At 52.8% G+C, this 21,146-nt stretch overlaps 2 protein-coding genes across 5 annotated transcripts in view; one reads left to right on the forward strand and one right to left on the reverse strand.

The window, feature by feature from the left end:
* The window catches only part of KIF21B (kinesin family member 21B), a 54,908-nt gene extending 46,170 nt beyond the window's left edge, over positions 1–8,738 (forward strand). For 2 of the 4 annotated variants that reach the window (XM_030818683.1, XM_030818684.1), the window contains 5 exons: positions 747–911; positions 1,229–1,346; positions 2,449–2,619; positions 3,204–3,403; positions 3,919–8,738. In XM_030818683.1, coding sequence (XP_030674543.1) covers positions 747–911; positions 1,229–1,346; positions 2,449–2,619; positions 3,204–3,403; positions 3,919–4,018 — 754 coding nt within the window. In that variant the 3' untranslated portion in view covers positions 4,019–8,738. The remainder of the gene's footprint in view (positions 1–746; positions 912–1,228; positions 1,347–2,448; positions 2,620–3,203; positions 3,404–3,918) is intronic. The other 2 variants (XM_030818685.1, XM_030818686.1) reach the window with 1 other exon arrangement.
* Positions 8,739–11,467: 2,729 nt separating this feature from the next.
* LOC100581926 (maestro heat-like repeat-containing protein family member 7) overlaps positions 11,468–21,146 on the reverse strand; it is a 52,067-nt gene continuing 42,388 nt past the window's right edge. Inside the window, exons 16-23 of the mRNA XM_030819399.1 lie at positions 20,680–20,820; positions 20,293–20,412; positions 19,920–20,096; positions 19,080–19,289; positions 17,675–17,776; positions 13,006–13,108; positions 12,365–12,424; positions 11,468–11,751 (exon numbers count right to left, since the gene is read on the reverse strand). Coding sequence (XP_030675259.1) covers positions 11,600–11,751; positions 12,365–12,424; positions 13,006–13,108; positions 17,675–17,776; positions 19,080–19,289; positions 19,920–20,096; positions 20,293–20,412; positions 20,680–20,820 — 1,065 coding nt within the window. The 3' untranslated portion in view covers positions 11,468–11,599. The remainder of the gene's footprint in view (positions 11,752–12,364; positions 12,425–13,005; positions 13,109–17,674; positions 17,777–19,079; positions 19,290–19,919; positions 20,097–20,292; positions 20,413–20,679; positions 20,821–21,146) is intronic.

Consider the following 21,146-nt stretch of genomic DNA (forward strand, 5'->3'; position numbering starts at 1 on the left):
CGCCATTGCACTCCAGCCTGGGCAACAAGAGTGAAACTCAATCTCAAACAAACAAACATAAATAAATAAATGTAAACAGGCTGGGTGCAGTGGCTCACGCCTGTAATCCCAGCACTTTGGGAGGCTGAGGCAGGCAAATCACCTGAGGTCAGGAGTTCGAGACCAGCCCGACCAATATGAAGAAACCCCGTCTCTACTAAAAATACAAAATTAGCTTGGCATGGTGGTGCATGCCTATAATCCCAGCTACTCGGGAGGGTGAGGCAGGAGAATCGCTTGAACCCGGGAGGCAGAGGTTGCAGTGAGCCGAGATCACACCATTGCGCTCCAGCCTGGGCAACAACAGCGAAACTCCATTCAGAAAAAAAAAAAAAAAAAAAAAAAATAGTAAGCAGAATGGATATAATCACCTCTTTTAACAGATGAGGAAACTGAGACTCAGAGAGGTTGATTTCCGGAAGATCCATGTTCACACCCAGTCTCATGACTGAGCCTTACCATCCTTCCAAGCCAGTGACCAGGCACACGGGCAGGCCACATGGGGAGTTGACTCATAGGGGACTAGAGTGGAGCTCTCCCCTGGGTCTCACTTGTGGGAGAAGCTATTGCTCTTCTCTGTCAGTCAAGGAAGACTTCCTGGAAGAAGTGGGTTATTTGGGCTGGTCTTAGTGACGTTTTATTGGTTTCCTGCACTGTGCACATGGATTGTTTTGACCTCTGGCCTTGCCTTTCTCCCTGATGGGCAGGTCCTCGGGCCAGGTGATCTCAGGGGATGCCTGTGCCGCCGCATCCACCCGTGCCATCACCAGTGCTCAGGGCGAGCATCAGATCAACCAGATCGCCCTCAGCCCTTCGGGCACCATGCTGTATGCCGCTTCGGGCAACGCTGTCCGCATCTGGGAGCTTAGCAGGTCAGCGTGATACCTGGGGAGGGAGGAGGGTTTGGCATGACCAGGCAAGGTCCCCAGGTCTTGGCTCGGGGGACCCACCCCAGGGTGGGTAGGACCTCAGCAACACCTTTATTCCCCCCATGCTGCTGGGCCTGTGCCCTCTCCAGTGAGACTGCTGGGATGCAGGGTAGCTCATGTCTAGATTCTTGATCTTGCCTTGAGCGAGAGGGGAGGGTGAGTACCCTGACCAGGCCTATTTGTTTTGGGGCAGACACCCCACCCCAACCCAGGGTCCCCTCTAATTCACCTACCCCTGTCTGGGCCTCTTCCCACTGCAGGTTCCAGCCTGTCGGCAAGCTGACTGGCCACATCGGCCCTGTGATGTGCCTGACGGTCACCCAGACAGCCAGCCAGCACGACCTCGTGGTGACTGGCTCCAAGGACCACTACGTTAAGGTACCTCAGCTATGAGGCCTGGGTCGGGGCTGGTCTTCCATTCTCCCCAATCTTTGCCCTCTGTTGCCTTGGGAGTACCCATGAAAAATTATAAGACTTCTGGGGATGTCTGCTGAAGAAATCACCCCAAAGAAGGCAAGAATTCATGTGCAGAAAGTTATAGATTGCAGCATTATTTTGTAACTGGTGAAAAATTCATAATAACTTAAATGTTGAAGGGTAGAATAACAAATTATGGAAAATCCACTAAATGGGATGCATTGCAGCTATTAAAATGATAAATAGCAAACCAAACGTGAAGTATACAAACACTAATTTGTTTGCTCTCTGATTATGCCATTGAAAACTGTCCATACACAGTCAGAAACTGAAAGGAAGCAGGCCAGGCATGGTGGCTGACATCTGTAATCCTAGCACTTTGGGAGGCTGAGGTGGGAGGATCACTTGAGGTCAGGAGTTTGAGACCAACCTGGCCAACATGGTGAAACTCTGTCTCTACTAAAAATACAAAACATTAACCAGGCATGGTGTCGGGCGCCTGTAGTCCCAGCTACTTGGGAGGTTGAGGCAGGAGAATCGCTTGAACCCGGGAGGCAGAGGTTGCAGTGAGCCGAGTTTGCACCACTGCACTCCAGCCTGGGCAACAGAGTGAGACTCAGTCTCCAACAAAAAAGAAACTGGAAGGAAGTAGGGTTTTCAGGGGTGGTGGGATTCTGGTGAATATTTAGTAAAAATCAAAAGAATTCTAGAGGGAGGCTCACACCCTAAACCAGCCTTTCTCCTTAGCAGCTGCCTGTTGAGCTGTGGGGTCTCGGCGTGATGAGCTGATTCACCCCTGTATTACTTGAGTTGGTCTCCTCCCACCCCTGCCCCAGTATCCACGGGAAGGGTCAAGACCTGAACCTCCTGTGTTCCCAGTCCCTTGGAAGGAGGAGCCCCACCTCCAGGAACCCTCGCCTACTGGGAAGGTCCTCTCCCCAGAGGGCAGTGGCTGTCACCCTAGCCAGACTCCTGGGTCTTCAGGCCTCTGGGTCCACAGTGCTGTAGGCCCTGCCTTCCCTCCTCCCACTTGGCCTCTCCCTACTGGCCCCTCCTCCCACAGATGTTCGAGCTGGGCGAGTGTGTGACGGGCACCATTGGCCCCACTCACAACTTCGAGCCCCCGCACTACGATGGCATCGAGTGTCTTGCCATCCAGGGAGACATCCTGTTCAGTGGCTCCCGAGATAACGGCATCAAGAAGTGGGACCTAGACCAGCAGGAGCTCATCCAGGTGGGGTTGGAGGAAAGGGAGAGGGTAGACTCGGGTGGGGTGGTTTCCATAGCCCACGCAGGGCCTTGGAGACCCTGCGGCCTGGACTCAAGGGCCCCAGGCCAGATGGTTTTCACAGCTCCCCAAGCCCTCCTGTTCTCCCTCTTCCTCCTCTGTCTCCATCCTCCCTTCTTCCCTACCCACGGCCTCTCCTGATGCCACATATCCCTCTTAGGCAACCTGCTTTCAGCAAAGCCTTTGCTCTCAGCTCTTGGGTTTGCATGTGAAGCTCAGTTACCCAGTTCCTTTCCTGGGAGCATTTGTGTTTTAGCCTGATCCGTGTGAGGGCTGAAGGGTTCTCTGCCAGGGCAGGATCTTAGGCTTGAACCTGGGAAGAAGAGCAGAGGGACCCATCTCTGGTCCCCTAAAGCCCACAGCACAGGCCACCCCAGCATGGCTCCTGGAACCAGTGTCACCTGCCCGTGTGGCAGGTCTAGAGGCCAGGGGAGCCTGGAAGTAGCTCCACTACTAGCAAGAGGGGCCCTGGAGCAGGTTCTGTCCCTCATCACCTCCCCCAGCCCTCACCAGCCCTGATCCTCTCACAGCAAATCCCCAATGCGCACAAGGACTGGGTGTGCGCCCTGGCCTTCATCCCGGGCCGCCCCATGCTGCTCAGCGCCTGCCGTGCGGGCGTCATCAAGGTCTGGAACGTGGACAACTTCACACCCATCGGTGAGATCAAGGGCCACGACAGTCCCATCAATGCCATCTGCACCAATGCCAAGCACATCTTCACAGCCTCCAGGTGGGTGCTGGTCAGAGAGGTCTGCCTCTGCTCCCTCATCTCCTGGTGTGGGCAGGGGAGGCTGGGAGGCTCAGGGCCCTGCAGTTGTCCCCGCAGGCTTGGTTCACAGAGCAGATTCCATGGTGGCCTCCTTTGCATACCTAGCCCGTGCCAGCCTTCAGTGAGTGCCCACCATGTGCTGGGCACTGCGCTAGGCAGGGGAGGAGGAAGGTACTGGGCCCTGGGCCAAGCCTTGCCCACTTGTCTCCAAGCCGTTCCTACCCTCCCCTGCCCTGGCTGTCTTCTCCCGTGCAGGTATCTCTCAGAGCACAGAGCAGCCCTGCCAGCCCCAGACCATGCCTCTTACACCCCACCCACCCGCTCTGGCCCCCTGTGTGGGGAGCAGCCAGGCCCTCTGTCCCATGGGGTGCGACTCAGATGGCTTTCTTTCTTGTTCCGACTTTGTCCCTTCTCTCCCCTCCCCTTCCCATCTCCTCCCACCTCTCCTCTCTGTCCTCGCCTCTCTCCCCCCACAGTGACTGCCGGGTAAAGTTGTGGAATTACGTCCCTGGACTCACCCCCTGCCTTCCTCGCCGAGTCCTGGCCATAAAGGGCCGCGCCACCACCATGCCCTGACCCTCCCCATGTCTCCCTGTCTCCTCTCTCATTCTTCCCCTCTTTCCTTTTCCCTCTCTTTCCCCACTTCGATCTGAGCTGCTTCTTAACGGTATGAGATTATTTTACTCCTTCTTCTTCCTCTCCCTTCCTGTCCTGCCTGGCCCAGAGAGGTGCCCTGCCTGTCCCTCCTGCGCCCACCGTCCTCTTCCAAGCATGAACAGTGGGACAGGCCCCAGGAGATGGGTGCCAGGGAGCAGAAGGGGGAGCTTTCAGGCCTGGACAAAACAAAACACCAAAAAAAAAAAAAAAAAAAGAAAACCCATTACAAAGCTCCCCCGGGGGCCTCTGAGTGCACAGGCCTCTCCATCTGCCCAGCACCCCACCACCTGCAGTCCACCACCCCGCAAGCCGTGCTTGCCTCCCAGCCCCAACCACATTTGGGGAGTTTGGGGAATCCAGTTCATCCTCTACTTTTGGGGGCAGCCAGCCAAGCCCACTGCAAAAGCTGACCGGCACCCCTCCACTTTGTCCTCCACCCCAGTGACCTGACGGTGAAGTTCTGGAGTGTCCGGCGGTTACCCCACAGCGGCCCACCCTAGGAGTGAGGTCAGAGGGATGCCCCCGGACCCTCGACCCCAGCAGCCTGGACAGCATGGAAGGGAAGCTGTGACCCGGCCGATGGGGCCAGCTGCTCTGGGGACAGAGGGCGTGGCCCCCTCTCCTGCCCTCCTCCCTCTCCCTTTGCCTTCCCACAGGACGCTGTTCCCTCATCCCTCCCCTGCCTCTCAGGAGCCTCTGGGTGAGAGAGAGGCTGGGGAGGAAATTAAGCTGTGAAGCCAAAGGGCATTATCCCTTCTTGTTCTCCTCCCGGCAGTCCTGGCCACATTGTCTCCTGCTGAACCAGCTCTGCCCCTTTCTCAGGCCTTTGGCCCAGCGGTGGGGCCCTGTGGGGAGGTGCAGCAGCCTGGCCCCATCCCACCCTTCTGAGGAGCTGGCCTCCCCCCTTCTCCCAGCCCAGCCTCTAGAGCCACTGCACCTGCCTCTGAGCCCAAAAAGATAGTCCTCAGGTAGCTAAGGAAACCAGGTGTGGGCGGCTGGGCCTTGCAGCTAACCCTTAACCCTCTGGCCACCCGCAGATAGCCCCAACTGGCCCCAACAGTTCCCTGGGGTCCCTTTCAGATGGGGCCAAGGTGGAGCTGCTAGAAAGATTCCTTTGGGGAGATGGTCAGAAATACTTCAGTTATTTATTATTTTGTTATTTTTATTTTTTGCTGTTGCCTCCTGGAAACGGACTTGAAGTTTCTTCCCCTATATTCTTTCCCTCAGCTCTTGGGGGCCAGAAATCCCAAAGGGAGTGGGCTGCCCCGGCCCTCCAGGGCCGCCTCCTCTGTTTGCTTTGCGGAGGAGGGAACTGCTCCTTCGACTCTGCAGCTCGGGCCTGTCCCCGACACAGCCCCCAGGGAGCCTTCTAGCTACCCCTGGCCTCTAGGCCGCCTGACGTTCAGTGCCTTCCTCCGTCCTGGGGCCTGGCACCCGTGCCGGGCAGCCTTACACCAGCCATGCCCGCGGCACCACATGTGTCTTCTCACTCACGAGTTCTCGCGCCCAGCGCCCCCTGGAAGGCGGGGGCGCTCACCCCACAGCCCAGGCCCGGGGATTCTGCCCCAGAGTCCTGCGTGGGCCACGTAGGAAGCAGCATGGGGGCTGTGTCTGCTGGGAGGCGGCTTGGATGAGGAGGACGGCCTGGCACCCTGGCCCCCGCCCCTCCCCAGCCCTGCAGTCCCCCACTGGGCCGGGGAGTCTCCAGCTTCTCTCTCTCTGGTCATTCAGGAGACACATTTTCGGCCTTAAAACTGGCATGGAGCGCAGGCCCTCCCTTGCAGAAAACTATCAAGGAAGAGGAAGTTGGCAGAGTTTCTCTGCCCCGGGAATGGGGACGCCGAGCTCCGGGGAAATTGTTAAATCAGTGTTCTGGCGCCCCCTGTTGGGGGAACTCTGGAATTACAGGAGTGGGCCTTGGGGGGGACTGAGCTCCATCCCTCTCCCCCGCCCCACCCCCACCCAAAGTTGCCCATCCTGTTTTTCCGTTGCTTCGCTGGTCTTGTGCTTCCCGGCTTCAGTCTGGGAGCCAGGAGCCAGCCCCACCTCCCTTCAGAGGACGCAGTGACTTTTGGACTTTCCAGAGGTGGTTCTGTGTTTCTGCCCTTGGCTCCCCTCCGTCTTGGGCCGGGGCACTTGGAGCCCTCTCCGTGTGGCGCCCAGTGTTGGGGGGAGGCAGGCCCCAGTGGAGGCTGAGTGAGGCCTGGTCCCTTCCCCGTGCCCTCCTCGGAGCTGCCACAGAGGCTAAGACGGCTGTCCTGCTGGTGCTGGCCCTGCTGGATGTGGTATTGAAGTCTGGGGCAGGTGATAGCAGGAAGGAGACCCCCTTGGATGCTGGTCTCCTGGGACCTGAACAGTCTGTCTGCAATGACTGGAAATCCTTCTTCTTCTGGCCACCCCGGGGGTGCTGGGCAACCCCCTTAGCTCTGAGATGTGGCCACAAATCTCTTCCCACTCCTCTCCGTCCCTCCCCACTTGGACAGAAAGTTTTGACCTTGCAACCTGTAAGAAAGAATCCGTCCGCATGACTGTTTACAAGCGATAGAAACACATAAGACTCTGTCCCCTGAGCTCCCACCCCCGGGCCGGGGATGCCCCACCTGGGGTGACCGCACTGTAGCTGCAAGGCGTGTTCTTGCACGAAGTGTGATCTTACGGCCCTGCGAGAGGTGCTCATCATCATTGCCCATTTTCTGCTGTTTCCGATGGGTCAGCTACCTCACGGCGGGGCCAGCTCTGCTGTCCTGGCAAGTATCATTGACTCTCTAAACTTGAAGTCCTTCAGGAGCCCTGAGCCCAACATCCCTGAGACACCCCAAGTTGTGCTCCATGAGAGTTGGAGTCTCTGCCCACTCTTTCAGGGATGTCCAAGGTCCATGTTAGGGGGCAGGCCCCCAGCTCCACTCACTGCACAAGCACCCTAAGTGTTGGAAGCACAAAGTGGTTGTGATTTGAGCACAATGGCAGGGTCACGCAGGCAGACTCGACAGACCCGGGCCCGGGAGGTTCCTCCCACACTGGCTCTGTCCAAGGTGAGATTGGGGATGCCTGTGTCTGGGACAGGGGGCTGCCCTTGCTCAGACCAGGCCTTGGCCCATGGCTTGTCCTAATTCTGGGACTCGTCATCTTACTTCTTGCCCTTCTGTGCCCATCTTAAGACTGGAGGCTGAGCCTTGTCAGGCCCAGCCACATCTTTACGCCATGGGACCAGGAGTAAAGCGCTCTCTAAACCCCGCACCCCAAATCTCTAAATGCCTGAGTTCAGGCTGAGTCCTAGCCCTAGTGAGCCTGAAGAGCTTGGACTGATTCCCTGTCTCCTGGGTCAAGCCCCACTTTGTGCTTTCGAAGCTTATGAGCGGGTTCCCTGGATAGAAGGAGTCTTCCATCCCCACTGCCCTTGGGCCTCTTCAGCATAGTCCTGTGCCAGGGCCCCGTCCTCACTATCAGTCAGTTCAGTATTTGCTTTCATGTGAGTGACGGACTCCTCTGAAGCAGCTGGAACTCTCAAAGGCAGCGCATGGAGTTGCCTTGCGAGATTTCCAAGGAAGGAGGAAAGACTAACAGGCGGAGGCTGGCACACCCAAGCCTTTGAGGTGGTCAGAGTGCCACCTTCAGCCCCTTGGGAAGGGACAGCAGTGGATCTGGGAGTGGCCTCACCCCGGATTCAGCCTAGGAATCTCTTCACCCTCAGCTCTCCAGCCCTGCTGCCTGTCTGGGGGTGTGTGGCCTGGGCAGAGGGTAGTTTAAAGCACAAAACCACATGGGGAAAACACGAGGTCGCGGGGACTTTCTCATGTGCCTGATGTGGTGGAGGGAGACACCAGCAGGCGGCTGCAGTGACGTTAGGGAACATAACACTTCTTTGCCCTGCTAGCTCTCGGCTCTGGAGGGCATCCCCCAATGTGGTCTGGGCTGGGAGCAGGCATATGCCCTGGTTGTTGCCTGTGCCTGGTCTATTCACCATCGTATTTGTGTGGGCAGAACCTGCCCTGCAGGAGCAGTGACTTTCTTCCCACTGTGTGTCCCGGACCTGTGGTATGTGTCCCTTTGCCATCCCAAACAGGCAACTGCTTGCTGCTCTCCTCACCTGGCATAGCCTCTTGGTCAGTGGCCAATGCCCCACAGGCCTTCCTGGGCCTGGCCCTCCTCTCCTGACTCCCAGATCCTTCCCTGCCCTCTTATGTGCAAGGACAGATTTTGCAGGGAAAGTTCTGTTTCTTCTTTGGTATCTTTGTTCTGTCCCCTGCCCCATCCCCAGCACTCATGATCTTGAAGCCCCCATCACACCCTAGTTCAGTCCTGTGAACCATGTCCTGAGGGCCTTGCAGGGAAGTAGGAAATAGAAACTCCTCCACAAAGAGCCGAGGATCAGAGAAGACCCCTGAGATGAATCAGGGCCCTGCCCTGCCCACCAACTCTTTTCTAGCAATCATGCCCTGCCCAGGCTGCAGGCTTCATTAGGCTCCTGCTGTCCTCTGCGATGTGACTAGCACAAGGTGTATATATGTTTTGTACCTCTGCCGATGGCTGTACATAGTGTATGAAAGTTATTTAAGCCTCATGTTGTACATTTCTGTTCCTAGATTGGATGTGTGTGTTCTAAGAAGTTGTCATAAATGAAACCTGAATGACCAATGTCTGTGGAGGTGTCCCCTGCCCCCTTCCGGGGGGCTGCTGACTTTTGGCTGGAGCCTTTGGAGAGGGAGTTGGTAGTGGTGGTGGTGGTGGTGGTGGTGGGTGGGTGGGTGAATGGGTGAATGGGTGCAGCAGGCCTCTGGGGCTGGGCCCAGCCTGATGAGAACTTCCTGAGCTGTGAGTTTGGGGCTTCACCAGTTAGAAAGCAGAGAGCTTTGAGAGCGTCACATTCTCCTCCAGACTCCATATGTTGTCTCTGGAGGCAGGTGCAGTTGCTGGAAGAGCGGGCAGCAGCATTTGTGGACCACCTGCTATATCCTAGGCACTGTTCGGAGCATTTTTCATTGTGTCTTCACTGCCCTGTGTGACCGGTGACATTCTCATTTTATGAAATGAGAAAGGTCTCAGGATGGATGTGACTCTCCCAGGATCACAGCTAGTAAGGACAGAGCCAGGAATCTGCATCTAGACCTGCCCAACCACAGCAGCCTTTGCCTTTTGCTAACGTAACATGTGCCTCTCTAGGGCCTGGACTACACTGTGCGTGGTGCATGCCAAACACGTCTCGGTCCCTTGCCACTTATGGAAAGAAGGCAAGACTATAAAAAGATCATGTAAGAAAAGAGCTCTACAAAGGTCATTTTTTTTCTTTTTTTTTTTTTAAAATAGAGATGGGATCTCACTATGTTGCCCAGGCTGGTCTCGAACTCCTGGGCTTAAGCCTTACCTCCCATCTCAGTCTCCCAAAGTGCTGGGATTACAAACGTGAGTCACCATGCCTGACCATGATTTTTTTCCTAGATCAGTGCTTTTCAGTCTTTAAGAACCCATATTTCCCTTTTGATAACCATGAATTATTTCACCAACTCCTGGAGATTCCGGCCCATCCCCTGGACAGAGAGGCCCCTTGGGGAGAATCTACATCTTCATCCCAGTCACAACGGATTAAAAAGCTTAACTTCCTGATATTTATATCAGGAATATAATAGGGTTTCTCTTTGCTTTGTTTCCCAAATATAAAACCAAATTGCTTCCTCAGCCTGCACAGGTCCCCTGCTGCTTGTCCAGACTTATGGCTGTGACAGGTGCTCTGGCCAGGGAATTCCTGGAGTCTGTAGGAAGCAGAAGTCACCGTGGGTGGGAGGGCGAAGGCTTCCTGGGGAAGGTTTCCTCTAGAGAGGCTTCTGGTCGAGTGAGAGAGGGACCCTGAGCCATGGAGGGAGACACGAGTGGGCAGAGTTGCCCTGACTTGCCAGCCCCACTGGCGGGCACAGAGCCTCCTGCCTCAGGAGCAGGGTGGCTTCTTGCGGACAGTTGTTTTTGGCTGGCTGACCTGGCATCACCCATGCCACTCCCCGCCCCACCCTCGCTCCCCACAGGTCCATATTTTGCATAGGATCCTGCCTGACAGTGGGACAGAAGAGCCCACTGTGAACTGCAGGAAGTGACAACTGGGCATGGCCAGCTGCAGGCTGGGCAGGGTGTGTGGGCAAGACCCAGAGACCAGCCACTGGGGAACTGGTCACGGGCCAGACCTGGAGTGGACTCCAGCCATCTGGTTCCTCCTTACCACTGCGCTCCTCCCCGCACCTCCAGAAAGTTTGCAGCACAAGATAATTTTTCCAAACGCAGTTCACCCTGTCTCTCGAGGATGCCAAGGCTCCTGCAGGGTGCGGTGGGGGACAGGAACACTGGGTTAAGAGACTCTTTTATTCTTTTAATGTGGGGTGTTGTTTTGTTTCCAGATTACATAAATAATATCTGCTTACTTTAGAAAATTTGGAAAACAAGAGTGTCAAGAAAAATCCCGTTTAGGATATAAGCTATGGGGCAGCTTTCCCAGGCACAAGGGAATGGCACCTCTCAGAATTTGGTAAGAGCCATTCAACTGTCAGAACTAGGTGGCATCTTAAAGGTATCTTTTCCTCAGCCTCTGAAGTTGAGTTTTAAAAACAAAGATAATGTTTTCCAACTCTCTGTTTATAAATTTATATTCTACAGAATTGAGGCCCAGAGAGGCCAACAGAGTTGGATAAAATCATCCTGGGACAGAGATGGCCCTAGAATCCATTACTTTCCATGCATTCATTACCTTGTATTCATTATTTTATGCTTGACCAAAGTGAGGGGGTGACTTGTGGGGGTGTCAGAACAGTCTTTGAAGTGGGTCTCATCCCAATGCACTTGACCGGTTAATAGGTTTTTAATAAGATCTATCTTTTATCATTGCTTGTAACAAAGCAAAACTGCCCTGGCAGAGGCAGGGCACTGCAGGGCAAGTATCCAGGCCTGAGTGTTGATGCTTGGGGTGTGGTTTGGGCTGTGCCAAGGGCCAGCCATGGTGGTGTTTCTATAGAGCAGCGCTGTCCCTGGCTCTGTGGTACCCAAACTCTCTGATCTTCCAGGATGTTTTTCACTAACAGTCCTTTAATAAATCACTTTCCTGCTTAAGCCAAATGGAGGGGACTCTGTTGCTTACAACTGCATTCTAGAACACCTCATGTGTGCCAACATTACTTCCCCCTCGGCTCATAGTTGAAGTTGGTTCAAAAGAAATGGCTGGCTCTGACCTCAGACCCATGGCTGAATGGGAGAAGGGAACAGAGGGGCAGAGCAGGGAGAGGACAGCCCAACCCAGATGTGCGTAGGAGAGAAGGCGACTTACAAGTGGCTCTACCACAGAAGGCCAAGAATTGACTGGAAAGACAACATAATAGCTATTTTCGCAAAGGTGCATGCTTTTTCCTTTTATTACAAAGATTCTGCAGGGATACACCTCCATTTCTAGTGCAGGACCCAGGAATCTGGCCCCATTGTCACAGGGTCTAATGGCCAGGCCTACATCTGAGACTCAAGGATGCAGGCTCAGAAGTAGTGCCTTTGGGGCCTCCTCCTGCAGAAGCAGGAGGTCGGGGACTTGGCCAGTAGCAGCTTCTTCTTGGCTTCCAGGATATGGAAAGTCTGCGTGGTGAGGCAGCTGACCATGGGGTCGGAGTCTCTCTGCATGTGCCGTAGGGCTCAAAACACAGAGAAAGGCTAGTGGGCTGGGCAGAAGGGCCTAGGCCCTGTGGTGCAGAGATGTACCGGGCAACGGGGTCGGGACTGGTGGATTTTAAACTATGAGCAAGAGTTTCTTCTAGGAGTCCACAATGCTCCATTACAAGCAAGACCACATAGCTGCCGTGAGCACAGGGAGATGCGAGGCCCACCTGCTCCTCACCCTACACCTATTACCAACCCACTCACTCCTCTCCACTGCCCCTCCCTGGCCCTACGTCCTCTCTTTCCCATACAATAGCTGTGAGTGAAGTTCTCTGACTTCAAAGAGAGCTGCAGCCAGGGACTCAACCACACATGGGAGCCCAACGCTGTCTCCTACAAGAAACCCAAAGGACCCTCCTGGCTGATGAGTGGGCTCCGTGGTGGTGAGGGTGTGAGTGAACATGGGGCAGGAGGGCTCTGACCAGCACCTCAAAACCTAAGCACCTTGGGGATGAGCCTGCCTCTTCACGCGTCTGGATGATCATTTTTGTGAGGCCATCAGCCCACATTTCCTAACTTCTGAGCATTCCCCACCAACACCGGTGCCACTAAAAGATGCAAGGAGGGGGCGACTGGGCTGCCACTCACCTGTGTATGCCTCCTCAATTTCATCGATCTCTTCCAAGTCTAGGGTTTGGATAATCTGGCCTACGGGGGTGCAAGGAAGCACCTCAGAGGCCCCACAAGGAATCAGTGGGGCCCTGGCTGCAAGTACTCTTGGCCCCCTTCCCAAACACTCACTATTCCCTCCTTTTTCCTGTCTTTCCCTCCCTTGGCCACCAGCCTCAGGTTTGGACTTTTCCCATAAAGTCAAACTTGTGTCCCTTGCTTCTCTGAAGGATTCTAAGCAAATAGGGATGGGTGAAGGAGTGGATCCTCCTCTGCCCTGAAGAGCTCTTCCCTGGGATGATCTGAGGCAGTCCCCTACCTACCTCTGAACTTCCCCCACTGAGCAACTCCTAGACCCCAGATGCCCCACCCTTTGTCTCTCTGCTGGCTCGTCTCCTAGGACTTGGGACATTCTGCTGTAGGAAGATTACCACCCAACCCAACCAGGAGCTTCCTGCAGGGGAGGGAGCAGGTAGGCACAGGTAGGCACTCCCACCTCCACTCCCACCCCCCAACATAATTCCCATGGGTTCTGTATGTTCTCATGTCCTGGGTGCCCAGTCTGTTTAAGGGACCCTACAACAAGGACACAGTGGCTCCAAGAAGACGAAAGGCCATACCTGCAAACCACACAGCTGCCCAGCGGATGGGAACCTGTGGGCTCTTGAAGAGAGCCACACACTGCTTCAGAAACCAGAGGGCTTTGTTTGTCTCCTGCTCCAGCTGTAAGAAAAGGTGTCAGATTATGGCAGGGACCCTCAGACGGTTTTCAGATTACACTGGAGCCATCCCCTGAGGGCAAAAATCTGTCAAAACCATCTCCATCTCCATCCCCTCCTACCCCAGCTCCTGAAATCTTCTTTCTTTCATGAAGCCTTCCTGGATTGACCATGCCACAGAGATCATACTCCCTGGCCTTGACCCAGCTTGAGCATGAAACTCATAGAGGTTGGCCCCACTGTTTGGCTCATACATTTTTTTCTCCTACTCCCAACAATAGAGTGAACCCTATTGCATAATTGTTTATTTCTTAGTTTAAATCTTCAATCTCAAGGTCATATGCTTTACGTTGCAAAAGATCATGCCTACAGCATTCTGTTTAAGCAGAGCCTTAGTCATATGAACACAAAGATGGGAACAATAAACACTGAGAATTCCAAAAAAGAGGAGGAAGGGAATGGGGCAATAGTTGAAAAACTACCTATGGCCTATGTTCACTCCTTGGGGATGAGAACATTAGAAGCACAAACCTCAGCATCACACAATATACCCAAGTAACAAACCAGCACCCATACCCCGAATCTAAAATTCTTAAAATAGGCCGGGCGCAGTGGCTCACGCCTATAATCCCAGCACTTTCGGAGGGCCAAGGCAGGCAGATCGCCTGAACTCAGGAGTTCAACACCAGCCTGGGCAACATGGTGAAATGGTGTCTACTAAAATACAAAAAATTAGCCAGGTTTGGTGGCACGTGCCTGTAGACCCAGCTACTCAGGAGGCTGAGGAAGGAGAATCACTTGAATCTAGGAGGCGGAGGTTGCAGTGAGCTGAGAAACGCACCACTGCACTCCAGCCTGGGCGACAGAGCCAGACTGTCCAAAATAAATAAATAAATAAATAAATAAATAAATAAATAAATAAATAAATAAAATATTTAAAGTAAATAAATAAAAATAACACCCTAGCAGTGCTGCATGTAATTACGTGTTTTCATACCTTCCATCGCCTGCCTAGGAATGCAGCCCCTTCTGCATTCATCAGACTTCCATCCTTGAAGGTTCAAAGGATGATGTGTCCTTCCCTTTGCAGCAATCACTAACCCAAACCCCGTCTCCTGCATCTCCTTCCTGGCTCCAATCCTAACTCTCTTCTTTCACTCTGCAGTCTAAGTTCTTAAAACAGAAGGCTACATCCATGGTTTTTCCTAGCTTCTTTTGGCAGGATCTTTTCTTCAAAAAGAAATCTTAACTGGAAACCCAATATCCCAAAGTAACAGAAGGGGTGGAGGGGCAGGTATGGTGGCCCACGCCTGTAATCCCAGCACTTTGGAAGGCCAAGGCAGGAGGATCACTTAAGCTCAGGAGTTGGAGACCAGCCTGGGCAACATGGCAAGACCCTGTCTCTACCAAAAAAGAAGGAGAAGGAGAAAGAGAAGGAGAAGTGGGGCTGCTGGGATTGAAGGAGGTTGGGAGGCTGAGCCTAGCCTGCCTGCTCATCTCTCCCATCTTTTGAAGTTACCCGAGAAACCCTTGGGTTTTTGTACCCTTGACTGCTTCCTGAAACTGGTCATGGTCCTTCCTAGATGACCATGACCCTCCTCTCTTGTTGTCCTCCTTTGACTTTCTGCCTGGTTTCCTTTTCTAGTCTCCTCTGTGGGATCCTTGGAACTGATGTCTCCTGGAATCTCAGTGTTGACTTATATGCTCCTCCCACCACACAATTTCCTTAGGAGAGCATATCTGGGCTTAGGGTTGCAATCTCCATCTACCACCCAATGGTATGCTCAGGGTTCACCAAACACAGCCCTGTTCTCCAAGCTTCAGTGATACATATCTAACTTCCAATGGAATAGATCTACTAGCGTTCTCACAGATTTTACAAGCTCAACATGCACAAAATCAAGCCACCACCTTCCCCTCCACACCTGTTCCTCCCTCTCTATTTCTGACCTCAGTCCAGGACACCAGCATTCACCCATGTCAGAAGCCAAGAGGCAACTTTTACTTTCACAGTTCACATCGAATCAATCTCCACAACTAGCTAATCCCGCCCATGCCTTTGTCTTCTTGACTTCATCATTTCTCCCCAGACACTCTCCAGCACAGGCTCCAATTCCGTCCCTTGGGAACATTTCTCTGATCTGTAGCTTGGGTGATTTGTGTGAAATGCACAGCCCTCTAACCATGCTACGCACTTGCTTAAAACGCTTCAACAACTCCCCTTGCCTACAGCCTCAAGTCCTGCTCCTCACTGGGCCCAAACCTGCACGGCACAATGTGGCCCAGCCTCCTGCTTCCTGCTTGGTGTCTCCTGCCCAGACCGGACTGCACACTGACAGTCCATGAGCAAAGCCTAGCCTGAAGATTTTTTTTTTGTTTGATCTATGCAGCATTTTACATTTTAAATTATTTGCCAACATTAATGGGGAAATTTCACCCCAATCAGGATTTCCTGCTTTCTTTTTTAATTTTTTTTTTTTTTTTTTTTTTTGAGACAGAGTCTTGCTCTGTCACCCAGGCTGGAGTGCAGTGGCTTGATCTCAGCTCACTGCAACCTCCGCCTCCTGGGTTCAAGCGATTCTCCCACCTCAGCCTCCCGAGTAACTGGGATTACACGCGTCCACCACCTCGCCTGGCTAATTTTTGTATTTTTAGTAGAGTCAGGTTTTCCCTATGTTGGCCAGGCTGTTTCAAACTCCTGTTCCCAGGTGACCCAGCCACCTTGGCCTCTCAAAGTGCTGGGATCACAGGCATGAGCCACCGCACCCGGCATGGATTTCCTGCTTCTCTTAACAACCCTGAGCCACTTTCCTAGAAACAATTGGTGGGTTCTCAACTGGGGACTGTACTGTGTGGAGGGAATTATGGAACTGGGGGATGTTTATGGTTTTCAAAATGATGAGTGGGGTTACACCAGTTTCTAATATCCCATTACACATTTGTGTCTATCAAAAACCTACTTATAATAATCCATGCCTAGAAATTGGCTTTTTTAGATAACGGAGAACTTTTTCACAGTTCAACTACATACTGGATTTTCTAGGAATGCATCTGCAATAGACATCAAAGACTATACTTCATCTTGTTCAGAAAGTCATCAGACTTTCTGGTCTAATCAGACTTTCCTGGTGTGGGGGGAGCTATTAATATAATCGTTTTGGAAGTCCCATCACCAACAGTGACCCTTCTTGTGGTATGAGTCTCCGACTCCTATATCATTCTGCATTTGTAGCAGATCCATTCACATTGATTCTATGGAGAGGGGCAAGGATTCATGTACATCATTTTCTTCTAAAGTAACTGGGCCCTGGCAGGGCGTAGTGGCTCACACCTATAATTCCAGCACTTTGGGAGGCTGAGGTGGGCGGGTCACCTGAGGTCAGGAGTTTGAGACCAGCCTGGTCAACATGATGAAACCCCGTCTCAAAAAAAAGGAAACCCCGTCTCTACTAAAAATACAAAAATTAGCCGGGCCTGGTGGCAAGCACCTGTAATCCCAGCTACTCGGGAGCCTGAGACAGGAGAATCGCTTGAATCCGGGAGGCGGAGGTTGCAGTGATCTGAGATCGCGCCACTGCACTCCAACCTGGGCTTCAGAGCGAGACTCTGTCTCAAATAAATAAATAAATAAATAAAAATAAAGTAACTTGGCCCAAGCATTTACATATAGTATTTATTTTCTATTATTATATTGTGTTATGCTATATTGTGTTCCATATATTCATACAGATTATTTTGTTGTGGATTACTTTCACTTCTCCTTTGGCATTAGGGCATTATATTACTTATTTTGGAAATATGCAAAGGTAGAGGATATTATTTATGGACTTCACTTTAGCAGAGTAAAGGCGGTGTCACTAAATGTGTGCTGTGATAATGGTGTGTGGTTTCTGGCCATGCTGAGCAGGCTGCCTGTGCTGGGCCTTGGGGCCTACATCTCTCCTCCAGGCCCACCCAGTCTGATCTCTGGTTAGTGTTTCCTGCATGGCCTTGTAAGAATTTGCCTTTTCTGCCCCTGCTCTAATGATTCCAAGGCACTTACATTAATAGCTCCCCACACACCAGGCCCTTCTGCCCTTATTTCTCAGGATAGTTGTGAAGATCAAATCATACCAGATAATGTGTGCAAAGTCCCTGGAACAGAGTGAGTGCTTTGCTCCACACCCCTGTGTACAGCATCACCTTGGCCTGCACTGTTGATTCTGTCCCTTTGCCTAAGTGTTACTCTGCCTTCTATTTCTCCTTCTGAAGATGACACCTCCTCCAGGAAGCCTTCCTTCAACTCCCAGACTGTGCTGGGTACCCCTCCTTTGCCTTTCCCAAAGTATTCTGGGATTGTCTACTTGTGTGCCTAGCCCCCCAATTCAGACAGGAAACAAGAGGAGGGCAGGAACCATATCTAGGTGCTGAGCATAAAGTAGGTGCTTAATGAGTATCTCATCGTTGAACTGTTGCTGCTGCCACTGCCACTACTGCTGCAAACCCCAGAGCTGCAGGAAAAGGACCTAGACCGCTGGGGATGCCTCCCTCCCTCGCCTAGGGGCAGACAGTGAGCAAGCTGCTGGCTTACCAGGGCTCCAAGAATGTTCCACATATCTTTCTCTGCAAATACTGCTTTCAGCTTTGACCAGCCCAGCACGGCAGCTGTGTGGCAGAGGGCAGACCGGCAGATCTGGGAGACAAGGAGACTCAGCATGAGGAGCTGGGGAGTGGCACTGGGCAGGGACACGGAGGGGTGCAAAGAACAGAGACAAGCAGCATCACATTCAGCCTCGATGGGATGGAAACGCTGGTGAATCGACAGGGATCCAGGGCTTAGGAAAAAGGCAGGGTTCCAGGCAGCTTGGCTCTACTTACAACCCCCTTTTCCCACTAATAAGAAGTTTAAAAATTACAGTTCTATCAATTTTCCCAATTGTTGTGGTGTGAAACTGCGACCCAGAGCACTGGAACTATCCAGCTCAGAGCCTTATTCACCAGCGACATGGCTTCCCACGCCGCCGCCCCCCCGCCCACCCTCACTGCCCCACAAAACAATCTCTCTGAAAACAAATTTCCCCAAAGTCTTAATCCCCCAACTGGGTGGTCACTGTTCTAAATCAGGGCTGGCTCTGTCAGGAATACCACGGCTGAGTTCGCCGGTGGGACTCCCCCGCGCAAAGATAATATCCCCATTCAATCGCTTGCCCAGCCGGCCTCAGATGCGCCTAAGAGGCCTCAGTGATGGCAGAATAGCCTGCTCTGTGGAAACAAGGTGTCCTGTCACAGAGTAAGTCAGCCAGTCTTCAAGTGTTCAAGCTGCAGTTCACGTTCCTGGGTCTCCTGGGCTCAAAGCTGGACTCATTCATTCCAAAATGAAGGCCAGTTCCAGGCCCTCTCTATTCCGCCCACCACACTGCCTCCCACAGGGTCTTCCTGACCCAGGGAGCTCTGTCTCTATTCACAGGCAGAGAGTATGCAAAGAGCAGCATGGAGAGGGGGCCCCTGGAGCCACAGGCAGGGAGGCAGAGAGAGGGACTGCTGCCTGTCGATGAGACTTTCCTCCCAGGAGAAACACCCACAGTATTCCACTGGGAGTCAGTGGCCAACCGGATGGAGCCAGAAGCTGGAGAAAACTTTAGTGCAAGCCATGGACACAGGAAGGGGAACATCACACACCGGGGCCTGTTGTGGGGTGGGGGGAGGGGGGAGGGATAGCATTAGGAGATATACCTACTGTTAAATGACCAGTTAATGAATGGGTGCAGCACACCAACATGGCACATGTATACATATGTAACAAACCTGCACGTTGTGCACATGTACCCTAAAACTTAAAGTATAAAAATAAAAAATAAAAAAAAACTTAAGTGCAAGCATCTGTTCATCTCTAGTCTCTCACTAAAATTCTGCAAAGTCAGAGACTAGTTGACTCCTTCAGCACCATCCAGTACTGCCACAGCCGTGCCTAAGCACTCGACATGCTTAGCATTTACCTCCCATGAAAACGGGGACTGAAGACCAGGCTCCAACGCCTGGCCTCTCACCAGAGCCATGTCTGTATTCACGTCCCTCAGGTGGAGCACCAGGGGAACTAGCAAGTTGAGGATCTGGTGCTTCAAGGGGAAGACAAGGCCCCTCTTCTTGACCTTGGCCAAGAGACTCCCATAGATCTCAAAGGCTGCCAACCGCAGATGCTCTGACACCTGGGAGAGAAGACACCCATGCGTGGGGAAGCAGAAGCAATCAGGTCCCTGAGCTCCACCCCCGCCAACCCCACATTCCCGTGTCCATTCACTCCCTCAAATGACCTGCTCTGATCCCCGCCTGCTGTGCTCTGTTCTCTCGCTCCATCTCACCCCTTCAGAAAGATAAAAGGAGGGCAGGAGCAATCAAGTCCCTACAGAACAGTATCGTATTCAAGGTGAAGGACCTTGAATCATTCTGCCAACTCTGTGAGGGGTTTTGTTTTGTTTTGTTTTGTTTTGTTTGAGACAGGGTCTCACTCTGTCGCCCAGGCTGGAGTGCATGGCACGATCACAGCTCACTTGCACCCTTGACCTCCTGGGCTCAAGCGATCCTCCTGCCTCAGCCTCCCAAATAGCTGGGGCCACAAGCGCATACCACCAGACTCAGCTAATTTGTTGTTGTTGTTGTTGTTGTTAGAACAGGGTCTCACTATGTTGCCCAGGCTGATCTTGAACTCCTGGCCTCATGTGATCCACTGCCTCGGCCTCCCAATGTGCTGGGATTACAGGTGTGAACCACCACACCCGGCCAACTCCCTTATTTTACAGATGCCTAGAGAAAGAAAATGACCCCAGAGAGGCCTTCACCTCCTCAAAGAAGGGCACCAGCGTGAAGGTGAGCTGGATCAGGAAGGAGGAGGAGTGCTGCCAGGTGAGGTGGCTCAGGAGATTCTTCAGCACCAGCAAAGTCTCCAGTACTATGTCGCTGTTCGAGGAGTAGCAGCAGTTCAGCACATAGGGCTGGAGGATTCGGAGCCGCCTCACCTGCGGGCGGCAGTGGCTCAGGGAATGGGGAGCTGGGGAAATGACTCCTGCCAAGCCAAGGAATTCTCATTTCAAGTCAATTCAGCCCCACAATTGAGAGCTACACTCTACTGCTTTTTCATTCCAGAGCTGGGACTGGCCCAGCATCTGGGTAGCCATCGGAGTGAGCTGCCCAGGAGGACATTTGGGGAGGTACCTTGTGTCCATCATGAGAAAAGGGGAGAAAACAGAGGAGGCCCCCTCCTCCCACTACACCGTAAGTTTCCATCGCCATTGCGCTTCTCATCCCTGATGATGACAGCAATCTCCAGGGGACCTGGATGATGTGTGAGATCCTGGGGTTAGCTTGGTCTATTCTCTAAAATGACCCATGAAAAAACTTCCTCAGGAGACCTTTCCTGGGAAGGAGAAATCATGAATGGCTCAAGCCCCAACTCCTGTCTGTGGTGTACTGGCCTCATGAGGATTTGCTCTCTTTGATCCCAAGAGTGTGTCCCACCCTATCTATAACTGGACACACCAGATGTTCCTTCTCCTGGTTACATCTCCTGAGCACACACCCTTAGCCCCTGCCCCATTTTACCATGTTTTCATGCTTCGCAAAGACCTCTAGCATCTGCAGCAATGGCTTCACTGTGGCTGGCTCCTCACTCTTGAACCAGTTTGCCAGAATGCGGGTGGTGAAGTCATCCACTGAGGCTGCCACATCTGGGCACTGAAGCAGCTGGAGAAGGGAGACCAAGAAAGACAGGTGGGCAAGGAGAAAAAAGAATCCTCAATGACTTTGGACTAGGTTCCTACTCACTAGTAGGGAAATGTTCTTAAGGGTTTAGAATTGGTAGAGGCCAAAACTTAAAGGGTGAATTTGCACCTGTCATCCCAGAAGTCATTTATTCATTCTCCAAGTTTTCCTTAAGCATTTTTTTTTTTGAGACGGAGTCTTGCTCTGTCGCCCAGCTGGAGCGGTGGTATGATCTCGGCTCACTGCAACCTCTGCCTCCTGGGTTCAAGCAATTCTCCTGCCTCAGCCTCCTGAGTAGCTGGGACTAC

The sequence above is a fragment of the Nomascus leucogenys genome, chromosome 9 (assembly GCF_006542625.1).
Source record: "Nomascus leucogenys isolate Asia chromosome 9, Asia_NLE_v1, whole genome shotgun sequence".
NCBI classification, from domain to species: domain Eukaryota; kingdom Metazoa; phylum Chordata; class Mammalia; order Primates; family Hylobatidae; genus Nomascus; species Nomascus leucogenys.